Source organism: Mus caroli, chromosome 13, assembly GCF_900094665.2.
Source record: "Mus caroli chromosome 13, CAROLI_EIJ_v1.1, whole genome shotgun sequence".
Lineage (NCBI taxonomy): Eukaryota > Metazoa > Chordata > Mammalia > Rodentia > Muridae > Mus > Mus caroli.
In genome coordinates, this window is record NC_034582.1 from 106353447 (window position 1) to 106366512 (window position 13066).

The 13066-nt window shown below is 43.7% G+C and overlaps 1 protein-coding gene across 1 annotated transcript in view; it reads left to right on the plus strand.

Annotated features, from left to right (window-relative positions):
- The window catches only part of Cdc20b (cell division cycle 20B), a 58060-nt gene extending 47153 nt beyond the window's left edge, over positions 1 to 10907 (plus strand). The window contains exons 9-12 of the mRNA XM_021180654.1: positions 642 to 867; positions 3197 to 3322; positions 3770 to 3887; positions 10807 to 10907. Of these exons, the coding sequence (XP_021036313.1) occupies positions 642 to 867; positions 3197 to 3322; positions 3770 to 3887; positions 10807 to 10907 (571 nt within the window). The remainder of the gene's footprint in view (positions 1 to 641; positions 868 to 3196; positions 3323 to 3769; positions 3888 to 10806) is intronic.
- Positions 10908 to 13066: the final 2159 nt, after the last annotated feature.

Here is a 13066-nt window from a genome sequence, read left to right on the forward strand (position 1 = left end):
TTCTTTCTTTCTTTCTTTCTTTCTTTCTTTCTTCCTTCCTTCCTTCCTTCCTTCCTTCCTTCCTTCCTTCCTTCCTTCCTTCCTTCCTTCCTTTGAGACAGGGTTTCTCTTTGAGGCCCTGGCTGTCCTGGAATTCACCCTGTAGAACAGGCTGGGCTTGAACTCAGAGATCCTCCTGCCTCTGCCTCCTGAGTGCTGAGATCATAGGCCCACCACCGTTGGGCAAAATTTTCATCTTCCTTTATACTAAGACTGTCAGCATAATATTAAAGCTGTCAGAAGCATCTATTTTGATTCCAAATTTGAAATGATGGCAAACAAATCTACTTCACCTTTTTCTCTTTTATGTAGCCCTGACTGGCCTTGAACTTAGGAGACCAGTCTGCCCCTGTCTCCTGAGTGCTGGGATTAGCTGTATGGGCCACCAAGCCTGGGTAATCCTAGTTTACTTGTGAGAATAATCAGGAGGCAGAGTACTCCCATCCTTCTAGCCCACGGACAGGATTTCCATCTGTGTTTGGAAATGTTGTAATGGATCTTTCTATATTTTATTTTGAACTATGCTTTCCCCCGAGTTTTCTCATGGTTATGAGGTAGTGAGTTTTCTCTTTCTATCACGTGCCTCTTCCTCTCTAACTCAGTGGGTCCAGATTGGGGCGTGTCCACCACCATGATGTTCGGGTGGCCCAGCATCGTGTTGGAACACTTTACCACAAGGAGGCTGTATGTTCTCTAAAATGGTCACCCGATGGCAGGCTTCTTTCCAGTGGGTGTAATGATGGATTACTGACAATATGGCCCCACGATCCCGGCGCTGGTGTGCAGGGCCTGCCACTGAAAGTCATACCCCAGTCCACGGCGGTTAAGGTAAGGAATCTAATGTCTATCTCAGATAAAAGAGAAAATCAGCCAGGCCTGTTGCTACAGGCCTGCTACTTGGGAGACTGAGGCAGGAAGATTGGAAGTTTGTGTCCTGCTTCCGTTACAGAGTAGATTCAAGGCCAACAGGGGCAATTTAGTGAGACCCTCTCTCAAAATAAAAGTAAAATGAGAGCTAGCTGGGATTGTTTCATTGTGGCACATTTGTCTGGTATGCTCAGTGATCCAGGTTCAATTCTCTGGATACACACACACACACACACACACACACACACACACACCCCAACAAAACAAACAACAACAATAAAACACAAAGTGAGGAAGACTGCATTCCCTCACTATGGAGAAAACAGGCAAAACATGGGGTTTAGAGCACTTCTTGCTCTTCCAAAGGACCTGGGTTCAGGTTCCAGAAGCCACAAGGTGTCTCTCAATCGTCTGTAAGTCTCCTTCCCTGGCATCTAGTACTTTTTCTGACCTCCGTAGGCACCCAACACATATACACATACATGCAGGCACAGCATTCATGCACATACAATAAAATAATCTTACAAATGAGAAAATGATGCAATTGTGTAAGAAAAGCTGTACGTGTGGGTATTTAAAAGGAAGCCTAATTATAAGAACAACATTAGAGGGACACAGCATCAGGGCAGCTCATTCAGGCCAATGAGAAACACAAGGTAAGCCGCATATGAGTTATCACATACAATTATTTCACAATTACATTTCACTAGATATTAAGTTAATATGTTAAATTTCAAATACCCAGGAATACAGTAGTATGCTTTTTTTGGTGTTGGTGATATAAAAGTTTATAATTTTTTGAAAAATGTTATGTCTACAATTTTGAAATTTGAACTTTATCTAAAGATATTTGTCAGAAACAAAAGATGCATTGTTTGTGTGTATGTGTGTGTGTGAGTGTGTGTGTGTGTGAGTGTGTGTGTGTGTGAGTGTGTGTGTGTGAGTGTGTGTGTGTGTGAGTGGTGTGTGTGTGAGTGTGTGTGTGTGAGTGTGTGTGTGAGTGTGTGTGTGTGTGTGTGTGAGTGGTGNTGAGTGGTGTGTGTGTGAGTGTGTGTGTGTGAGTGTGTGTGTGAGTGTGTGTGTGTGTGTGTGTGAGTGGTGTGAGTGTGTGTGAGTGGTCTGTGTGTGTGTGTATGTGTGTGTGTGTGTGTGTGTGTGTGTGTGTGTGTATGTGATAGCAAAATGCTATATGAAACATAAAGCAAACAAAACAATTCGCTTCTCTTTAAAAATGTCAATTAACCCTATAGAAACCAACCAAACAAACAAAAGATGAGTCCAGAATTAGGACAGCAGAACCCGATGGAATGTAAGGGGATTAGGAACAATGCTGACTCGGGGACCTGCAGAGATGGCTGGGCAGTAAGAGAGCTTACTGCTCTTGCTGAGGAGCCACAACTCAGCTCACAAGTCCTGTGACTCCAGTCCCAGGAGATCCAACCTTCTTCCAGCCTGCTCAGGTTTGTGCACACATGTGTGCACAAGCACACATGCCCATGTACACAGAAATAAACGTTAAAAACATTAAAAAATGAGAATGATGTAATGTGTGTTAAAACACAGGAAGGTTTTATATAACAATCAATAGAACAAATCAGTGTAAACCCAATATTTGCTACTCTGTAAGATACTTTTACACACAGAAAATAGTATGCAAAAGTGAGATTAGGAACTGGGATGACCGACAAGATTTGCAGAGGAGTGTTACTGAAATAGTTATGGAATTTCTGTTCAGAAGTTACTCGTCATCTCAGGTACCAGCACAGCTATGAGATGCTCCTTCTGATTTTCAGTTGACTAGAGTTCTTTGTAAATAAATTGATCATCTGAAGTCTATTGGGATTTGAGATGCCTGAGATTTGATTGACCTGTAGCCATGTGCAGCTCTCTTTTACCTGCCACGACCTGGAAGTCAAGGACTACGGTGGATAAGCAGAGGCTGCACTTCAGCACAGACCTCAGAAGAGCCAGGAGCTTGTCCTGCCTCGGTGTTCTGCCCATGGGTGTGCAGCATACAGTTTTTCAGTTGTGCTGTTTTGTATTTTGTTTTCTATGCTAAAAATACTGACAGTTGTTAGCATACTGTAGAGAAATATTCTATTAGGCACCTCCCCTATCAACAGTGGATTCTCTTCCCTGGGGAATACTTCCTGGAGGGTGGTACACTGACCCTCACCCTAAGAGAGTGCTGCAGCTGTGAACCTCTAGGCTTTGGCTACCTGCGCACATCTTTCTCCAGCTTGTTTTCTCCAGGGCTCCCCTGCCTGTGTTATTATTTGGAACTTTACAGGCCATGGAGTGGTGTCCCTGGCAATCTGAGGTCCTTGCCGTGGGAGGAGGCATGAAGGACGGATGCCTACATATTTTGGATGTAAATACTGGGAAGAACGTTCAGACTCCAAGCACACATTCACAGGTAAGCATCTGGCTTCGTCTTCATCCCACCCTTCCTTACTTATGAGTACAAAAGGAACTCCGATTCTTAAGAATTTGTTTTTTCTACAATCTCTTAATGAGTGAGTCCAAAGTCAATCCCGTTTGCATTTCTCCCCCCCTCCCTCCCTCCATCTCTTCCTTCTCAGCTTTCTCCCCACAGTTTGACTCTGAAACTTGTATGTAATCTGGCTATCCCTGGCCAGCGATCACAATTCATTTAAATTTCCTGGTCCTTTGCACTGGGGCCTTGGTGTTTGGATGCCTTGGGATGAATCCCCTTACGCTGGATATAATTTCTATAAATACCCGATCCTCGCTGAGGCTGGAGGCTGGGCGACAGAGCAGAATGTAGTTTAGACTCAGTTGAGGCACATTCGCCATGCATCAGAAGCTGCTAGCATTTGCTGTTTTGTGGTCCTCACTATAGATTTGTTCCCTCATCTGGCTACCCAAGACAAAGGAGGTTGCAACCGGCCAAGGTGCACCCAAGAATGATGTGGCACTGTGGACCTGCCCCACGCTGTTCAGGTCCGGTGGGTTCTTCGGTGAGTGAATGCCACATACCTACCCGTGGCAAGGTTTGCTGCCACCAAGTGTGGAAAGCTCTGGTCAAAGACTGACTCTTTGGTTTTTTAACATCAACAGAGGACCAAATCTTACACACACCCCCGTCTCAGAACACAGAGGTAAACGTTTTTAAACTCGATCGTTCTTGTCTAACTCTTAAACATGTCCAGGTTCCTCTTCCTTGGATATGTGTATGCTTTAGGCAGCAGCAATCTTCGGCAGTTTTCCCAGATTTAGCATCATGGATTATTTTGAAGAGAATCTAGCAGTGTGAAGGAGAGCCGTAATATTAGACAGTGCTATGAAGCCACCAAGAAGCAGGAGGCATCCTCTGTGTGTGTGTGTGTGTGTATATATATATATATATATATATATATATATATATAGTTAGTTAGTTAGTTAGTTAGTTAGGGCTAATTCCAAACATTTCTTTGGAGAGCCGAGAATTCTGTTTGTCAACCCACACCCCTCCCCCATCAGATAGACTTCCTGGCTCTGCTGGGGATCCAGCTCTAGTTGGCTTCATGTTACACTACTTCTCCCTCTGTCTGTCTGTCTGTCTGTCCCTCTGTCCCTCTGTTCCTCTGTCCCTCTGTCCCTCTGTCCTTCTATCCTCCCTCCCTCCCTCCCTCCCTCCCTCCCTTCCTTCCTTCCTTCCGTAGTTGTTGCTGGGGATCAGACCCTGGTGTCCTGTCATGGAGCCATGCACTAAGAAGCCAGACTGCTATTCTCTCTCAATTTAGTTCTACAAACTTTTATTGGGATCTTTCTTGACACAAAGATTCATGGTGAGGAAGGAGAACCCACTTCTGTCCTCAGAACCTTCTGGAATGATAAAGGGGTTGTTGTATCTCCTTCTACCCTGCCCTGGCGATAAGATGAGAATGCTGGCTGAGGAGGCTGCAGAGGGAGCTTATCAGGCTGGTCTCAACAGCTTGTGCTTTTGATAAAGAGTTCCTGTTTCCCCGCTCTCCACTTGGCCCTGCCTGCAGATTGATCCCAGGAACTTATGTGCTCACTCTTTATTTTTATGCATCTTTTATTTATCTTATGTTTTGTGGGAATGTAGGGAATACATAGGTGACATTGTTTCCCTTGAAACCTATGCTTTTGTGTGAGGAGACCTACGGAAATCTAGTATATATAAAACTAGTATGTATAAAGCTAGGTCGCGGTAATACCATGACTTTTTTCCGGGGAGGGTTTCTCTCACATACAGACGACTTGCTGTCTGTGGTGTAGCTCCAGACAACCCCAGGACACCTCTCTGTTCCCCAGTGGTCTCACTCTTTCTGATCTGTAGGAACTAGGAAACCAATATGTTCGTGTTCATTTTTTCCACACTTTCCTGTCTGTTCTGGGCAAACACTCTACCATGAAGCCACATCTTCAGCCACTCAGACAACCCTTTTAAAAAATATTTATTGAGTTTATTCTTTAACAGTTTCATACATGTATACATATGCAAAGTGTACCTGATTGTGGTAGCCCTGACCATCTCTAAATCCCTTCTTACTGCTATTATCCCTGCTTCCCTCCATTTCCTTCTCACATCCATGGTGTGTGTGTGTGTGTGTGTGTGTGTGTGTGTGTGTGTGTGTGTGTAAAGATTTATTTATTTATTTTCAAGGCAGTGTTTCTCTGTGTACCTATGGCTGTCCCGAGGCTGCTCACGGAGTTCTGCCTCTTCAGTGCTGGAATTAAAGGTGTTCTCCCTACCACCTCGGATGATTTATTTATCTATTTTTATTTTATGTGCAAGAGTGTTGTGCCTGCCTGTATGTGTACGCATCATGTACATGCCCTCTGGAGGTCAGAAGAGCATGTCAGATCCCCTGGAACTGGATGGTTGTGAGCTGCCATGTGGGTGCTGGAGACTAAACTCTGTAAGAGCAGCCAGTGCTCTTAACCAGGGGGCCACTGCTCCAGCCCCACATTCATGCCTTTTTGTTTTAAGACTCACTGTGTTTAACCAGGATTGTTTACATGAAGTTGGGTTTGGAAGTACTCCTTGGACACTGGTAAGCCTCTTGGTGGGTGCACAGTTGAGGACAATGACTGCTCCAGAATCCATTGATAGCCAATAGTTCAGCAAAGAAGGGTGGGCTTCATAAGCATCTGCTTCATCTGTGACCGACTATTGATGGTTCGGTCTTGCACAGGCTTGTTGCAAGCTCTCGTGGCTGCTACGGGGTCCGGACTATTTTGGGTGAACTGTGCTCACGTGTCAGCATTTCACAGCCCTTCTGCCTTCTGGCTCTTATGATCTCTGCATCTTGTATTTTTTTAATGCCCTACAAAGTTGTAAATCTTCATTAAACCTTCTCAACCAACCAACCAACCACCAACAAAACCCCAAAACATGAAATAGCATAGTAGAATTGAATACCCTATAGAGATGAGACAGATGGAAAAATAAATGTTATTTTGTGAAACTTTTATTGTAGACATACTCTTTTTTTATATAAACTACTATAAATTATGTGTAGACGGCTAGGTATAATGTTACTATATAACACTAATTTTGATAGTATGTCAAAACATTTGAAAGAAAGGCTGTTCTAGATGAGAGCCACACCTTTACCAAGGCTTACCCTATGAATCACACTGTTAATTCCTTGGGAAGAAACATTAGTTTAAAAGGTCCTACCCCTAACAACAGAAGACAGACAACTTATTCTTGTTCCCATCCACAATGGAATGGTAATTTTTAAGCTTTAAATCACCAACCAAAGAGTACACATGGAAGGACCCATGGCCCCCTCTGCATACGTAGCAGAGGATGGCTTTGTTGGGCATCAATGGGAGGAGGGGCCCTTGGTCCTATGAAGGCTCGATGCCTCAGTGTAGGGAAATGCCAGGGCAGGGAGATGGGAATGGGTGGGTGGGTGGGTGGGGGAACACCCTTATAGGAACAGGGGGAAGGGGGATGGGATAGTGGGATTCTGGTGGGAGGGGGACCAGGAAAGGGCATAACACTTGAAATGTAACTAAAGAAAATATCCAATAAAAAAATAAAATGAGAGAAAATAGAATGTATAAACATTTTACCAATTCAAACAACAAGAACAAAAAACAAATCAAATAAACAAACAAAAAACAGGAGTAGGAGGGATCGTTGAGGAAACAGGGCTGGGAGGTTTTAAGAGCCAGAGGTCAGAAACTGTCACATAGGCTCCCTGTGCATGGGCTCACAGCAGCTGTGGCTGCCTGAATTGAATCTGCACAGGCTCAAGGCGGTGGAGACACAGTTGACAGGCTTGGCTTCTGGGGGCGGGAGAGTCTTTGGGTTTGGTTTTTGTAAGGGTGTGGTGACCGAGGTGTGGTGACCGAGGTGTGGTTGATGGTCCCACACTCATGAGTATAGGGGCAGCACAAATTGGATTCAGTGAGATATTAAAAAAAAATGACAGGAATTTGAGAGTGAATGGGAAGGTGAGATCGGATCTGAGAGGAGTGGGGGTGACTGTAATCAAATTACACTGTAGAAAATTCTCAAGAATTAATTTATTATATGAAAAAGACAACCTGGTGTAGGTGACTTTCTTGCTCGCAGGTGAGACCTGCCTTTGATGGGGCGTCTTTGATCCATGGCAAAGGAGCAATATGTAGTGTCATTGATGGTACATACTCATGCAGAAAACAGAACTTTGCAGCTCGCCCAACAACACAAGCTCCCCTCAAAAGAATGTCTTTGTCTGGGGTAAACGTGTCATTTCCCACTTCCTCGTGAGTTAAGACTGTCACTGACGTGTTTGGGAGGGACTTCGAGAGCACGCTGCTCCCCTCTCCTCCGTGTCATTTCTCAAAAAGTTTCTCATCAATTTAAGTCAAGCTTGGGTTCAACCCCCACTTTGGGAAATATTTGGGATTTACCCTCTTTGCTATTTCATTTTATTCTTTTCTTTTAACACATATAAGACATTTTTAATCTCTCATTTTATCTATTGAATATAATAAAGACTTTATCCTTAGGGTGGATTGAAATGCATCATTTTAAGTTAGCAGTGCTCATTTAAAGACTCTCGTGCCTGCAACTTTGTGAAGGGGAATCAGTGGGAATGTTTAACTTTTTTGGCAAGAGAGATCCCTATGTGACAATTTTCTGTATGAATCTAACACTGCAACTGTTTAGTATTCCTTTTTATAGACAGCTTTCTGTCCAGGACATGAAGAAAGATAGTAGCAAAAATACCTGGAGAAGTGTGAGAGAATAAAAGGCTATGCACTATAAAAGGGCTTTATTTTTAGTTATGCTCCTGTGTCTGTGGATATGTGTACCTGCGGGTGAAGGTGCCCTGGGGGCCTAGACTGGCTGGCTCCCCTGGGGCTGCAGCTAGGGGTGGTAAGCTACCACATGGGGTGCTGAGCCATCTCTCTAGCCCCAAGAGACAGACTGTTTTATGCTTCTTCCTTGTGGCTTTATTGTAGTGTGAGCTTTTAAAATTAATTGTTAAAGTTAAATATGTGAATTGATTATGCACACAGATTTCTTTTCTCTTTCTTTTCCTTCCTTCCGTCTTTCTTCTCCTCTTCTTTCTTCCCTCCCTACCCCACCCTCTCCTCCCTTCCTCTGTTCCTTTCTTCTTTCATGCTGTACTTGGGATCAAACCAGAGATTGGCACATGCTGGGCAAGTATGCTATTTTCCCCAGCTAAAAATTTCCTAGTTCTAAAGTTACTTAACTTTCCATTTGTACAGAAAGATAAGTCTTGTACAAACTGTAGGGTATTCTAAAATAAACAACAGAAATCTATCAGTAAAATTAGACTTTTAAAATGAGAAGGAATAGGCTAGAATAATTGAAAGCTTTGGTGCAAGGTTCTATAGCCTATTGTTTATTTTTTGAAGACTTGTTTTAAATTATGTGTATATGTTGGTGAGTATAGTCATATGTGAGTGTAGGTGCCTTCAGAGTCCAGAAGAAGGCGTTAGAGCCCCGGGAACTGGAATTATAGACAGTTGTGAGCTGGCTGACATGGGAGCCAAGAATCAAATTCAGATCCTCTACAAGAATAATAGGTGCTCTTGACTGCTGAGCCATCTCTCCAGTTCTGGTTCTATGTCCTTGTAAAACATATACATATACATGCATATATAAAACATATATTAAAGCATTCATATATGAAATATACACACACATATAGATTATATATTTTATGTTCTATATATAAACTATACATTTTATATATAAAGTTATATATAAATTTTCTGTGGAGTTTGGCCTAATATTAAAGCATTGACCTGGCCCTAGTTCTGGCTCTGCTGTTCATGAGTGGTGTGCCCTTGTGTGAGATGTTTGTTATTCCTGCATCATTTTATTCATTTATAAATTATGGAGCTATGTCACTTCTGTAAGCCTAATTTATGTACCCACACTCACAGGGCCAGTCCCATGCCTGGTTTGCACTGGTGCATGTGTTGTGTGTGTGCACAAAGGAGTGGTTGTGGGCACAACGACTCCCCCAAGAGTCTAGGTTACGTCTCCCTTGGGTCTGAACAGTGCCACACACTCCTTCGAGCTGAAGTGCTTGTACTAGGGAGGCTGTCTCAGAGTCCCTCTCTCAGCTAGCTGACTTGTAAGAAATCCTGTGTTAGGAAGAGATGGCACCCTCTTCTTTGATGGCACCATTGGGATTCCATTGTGTCATCAAATGCCTTCCCCCTCAAGCCTTCTCTGGTCTTGTACTCTTTAACATTCTCCTAGATCTAGTCTCTTTTCATGGACTTATTTTTGTCTATTTTGGCCCAGGATTTTGGTTATCAGGGCCACTGATGATTGGTTAGTGGATACCTTAGCATGCTGACGTCAGAAGGACTGCAGGAGAGGTTGAGAAGTGTTATCTACCATAGCCTTGTTTTCAAAACACCTCCAATGCATACATAAGCCCTAAAAGAAAATGAGATCTGAAAGAACTGACTTTAATTTTAATTCAGAGTCCCCAAATTAGTGCAACCATTAAATGCTGCTTTCATTTAAAAATATGTAGTAACCTCGTATAAAGCAATTATAACTAAGATTGTTCTTTGGGAATAATGAATAAAAGACCAGAAGGGAGGCCGAGCTTCAGAATACTTCAAGCAAGTCTTGAACTTGAGTTTTTGGACCCCTTTGCTCAAGCTGCATCAGTTTATGTGATTCTTGGAACCTGTCCCAAAGGGATGGCTTTTGTCTGAGCCCAGTGTTGGCTTTCTGAGACTGTAGAAGATAGACCTAATGAGAGTGGGGAATGAGTGGTGATGTAGGCTAAAGTACACACTCCTCAAAGATACTGGTGTGAAATCTCTGTAGCCTGCGAACGCGACTGTCTACAAACAGACAAAACCATTTTCACTACATGGTGGGTTTCGGGTTCTTGGAAGGAGCATCGGTGGGCTTAAATCCAACATCAGGTGTCCTATGACTTGTGGGAAAATCAAAGACTAGATGCAGAGGAGTCTGTTCTCATGGAGGCAGGCAGGCGTGGTGTGAACACAAACGGAGGAACGGTGGCTACAGTCGAACCAGAAGTGGCAAGGCTGAGACTCCCACCCACCCCTAGACTTTACACTTCAACCCCAGACTGTGGGAGAGTCAGTTTCTGGCGCATAACCACCCAACTTGTGGCCATTTGGTAGGACAGCCACAAGGCTCTGGTCAGGGTGGGGGCGGGGGAGGGGTAGGGGTAGAAGTGGGCAGGGTAGGGGGGTAGGAGTATGGGGGGAGGGGTAGGGGGAGCAAGCACTGGAGAGGAATCTTAGCAAAGGCTCAGGTGCTGGGTAAAAGGCCTGAATGGTTTGCCAGGTGAACCTGGCTGGTGCAGGGAGCACTCTGCCCTGGGAGGGATGACGGTCCTATCTCAGATCACCCTAGTTCTCAGCAGCCACCCTTGTACCAAGATCTTCTTTCTCCCACAGGTCACAGAGACAGAGTGCTGCATTTGTCACTGAGTCCAGACCAGACACGCCTATTTTCTGCTGCGGCAGATGGGACAGCTTGTGTGTGGAAGTGCTGCTAGTCACCCAACCCAGCCAGTCCTAGGGAGAACTGTACTGCCGGCTTTCCTTCTCCACTAGGTCATTGGGAATGGAAGATGTGATGGCTGACTCTTCCTTGCCTGATTCTTTTCAGGCTGGAGTCTCTATACTTCCTATCCCATAGCCCAGAGATCTCTAAACCCTTCCCTTTCCTCTTCTGCTCCTTCTTCCCTCCCTTCCCCTTTCTCATCCCCTTCTCTCCCTTCCAGACTTCCTCGCTCTTCCTCTTTCCCTCCTTTTCCCTCTCCCTCTCCAATCTCAGGCTATTCTCAAAATTAGTACATAGCTCAGTCTGGCCCCAACTCCCAAACCTTTTGTCTTTACCTCCTGAGACTTGGTTTATAGGTGTAAGCCAACATATATGGCTCTTAAAAAAACCCACCCTCTCCTTTATTTCTCTCATAAAAACAAAACAAAAACCCTAATTGTTGTAGAGCAGGGTAGTGTATATACCAGAGAAATTAGGATTCTTTTGCCAAGTTCATGTTAATTTGCCAGTTTATTTTCTTCCCATCTTCCTTTAGCTGATGGGAGTAATTAGCTAAACTTAGCTGAGTTTAGTAATTACTTCTTTAGAAAAATTTAGAGCATCTAAAACTTCAAATCTTTCTGCCTGTTTCTCTGTCTTCTCTCTCTGTCTCCCTCTCTCTGACACACACACACACACACACACACACACACACACACACACACACACAGGACAGTGTCAAGTGTCCCCCATCATCCCATTCCAGGTTTTCTGTTTTAACAGTATTATGACAGTGCTGTGATCAAAGTTTATTTCTACAATTATTCTTGGTATGTGGGCAAATGGGCCTAATTTAAGAAAAAAAATCAACATATTTCTGGTATTAGTTTTAGTGGAAAGTTTGGGATATTATTTTTATAAAGAAATTAGTAAAAGTCTAGACAAAACACAAAATAGAAGCCTTGACTACAACTCTCTTAAATTTTGTGCTCCAAAATTTCAAGTAAATCTTTAGTGGATAGCTGGGTACATTTTTGGTTCATGAATAGATAGCTGTTGAGTACCATCCAGATTAAGATACGAATGTTTCTGGTATCCTAATAGGATCTCTTGTGCCTAGTGTCAGCTAATAGTCTCCATATCCTGACTTCTATCATGATGGACTAGTTTTTCCTNATGGCTACCTTCAGATATGTGGAAGCACGCAGTAATCATGCATGCAACAAACGCAGTGTTACATGAGACTGCAGTTCTTTTCATTGCTATGTATTTTGCTCTATGAATGTAGACTTTCNTTTACATTAGAAGTGGATATTTAAGTTTGTAGTGGGAAGTTGGCTTTCTTTGGAAACCAAGTTATGTTCCGTGAATGCATTTTTGTTCAGGTGTCAGGTTTGGGATGTGAGGCTGCTTCTTATTGTGCACAGCAGCTGACTGGGATTTGTCTTGTGCTCTAGGAGGGGCATGATTTTGCCAGCTGAGAAGAGTTTACCTTTGGAATTCTGGAAACTCTTTAGAGGATATAAATATGAGAGGTCTGGGAGGGACTGTGGCCTCTGCTGTCCCTGCTGCTGCTGTAGCTCCTGCTGCTGTCCCTCCTGCTGCTGTCCCTGCTATTGTCCACACTGCTGCTGTCCCTGCTGCTGCTGTCCCCCCCCCCCCCCCCCCCACGCTGTGGTTGTCCCCCCTGCTGCTGGTTGCTGGTGCTGCTTTTCCTGGGTTGCTGGATTGCTGGTTGGAGATATCCTAAGGTTGAAGATTGACCTTGTCCCAAGCCCAAGGAATTTGACACCCCCAATCAGCAAGTAGTAATCTAAAGAAAGCTATACCTCCTTTTTCCTCTAACCCTCTTTCTCACCTACATAGTGCTTGGCTGTTGGAAGAGATTGGAGTAGAGAAGGGTGGTAGATATAGGAACCCAAATAAAGCAGGCAAAAGGCCCTGCTACCTAAGTCATGTAGAGTTTTGAGTTTAAGTACTTAGTCTGGTATGTTCACTATTGGATATATCTTTGCTGGACAAACCATTCATTTCAGTTTGGCATATCCTGAGGAGTACAGTTGCTAAGTTATAAAATATAAACAGGTTAATCTTCAATAGGCACTAGTAATTTTTTCCAAGAAATTTACTATGGCAAATTTGTACTTTAACTAGCAATGCATGAAGGGTTGA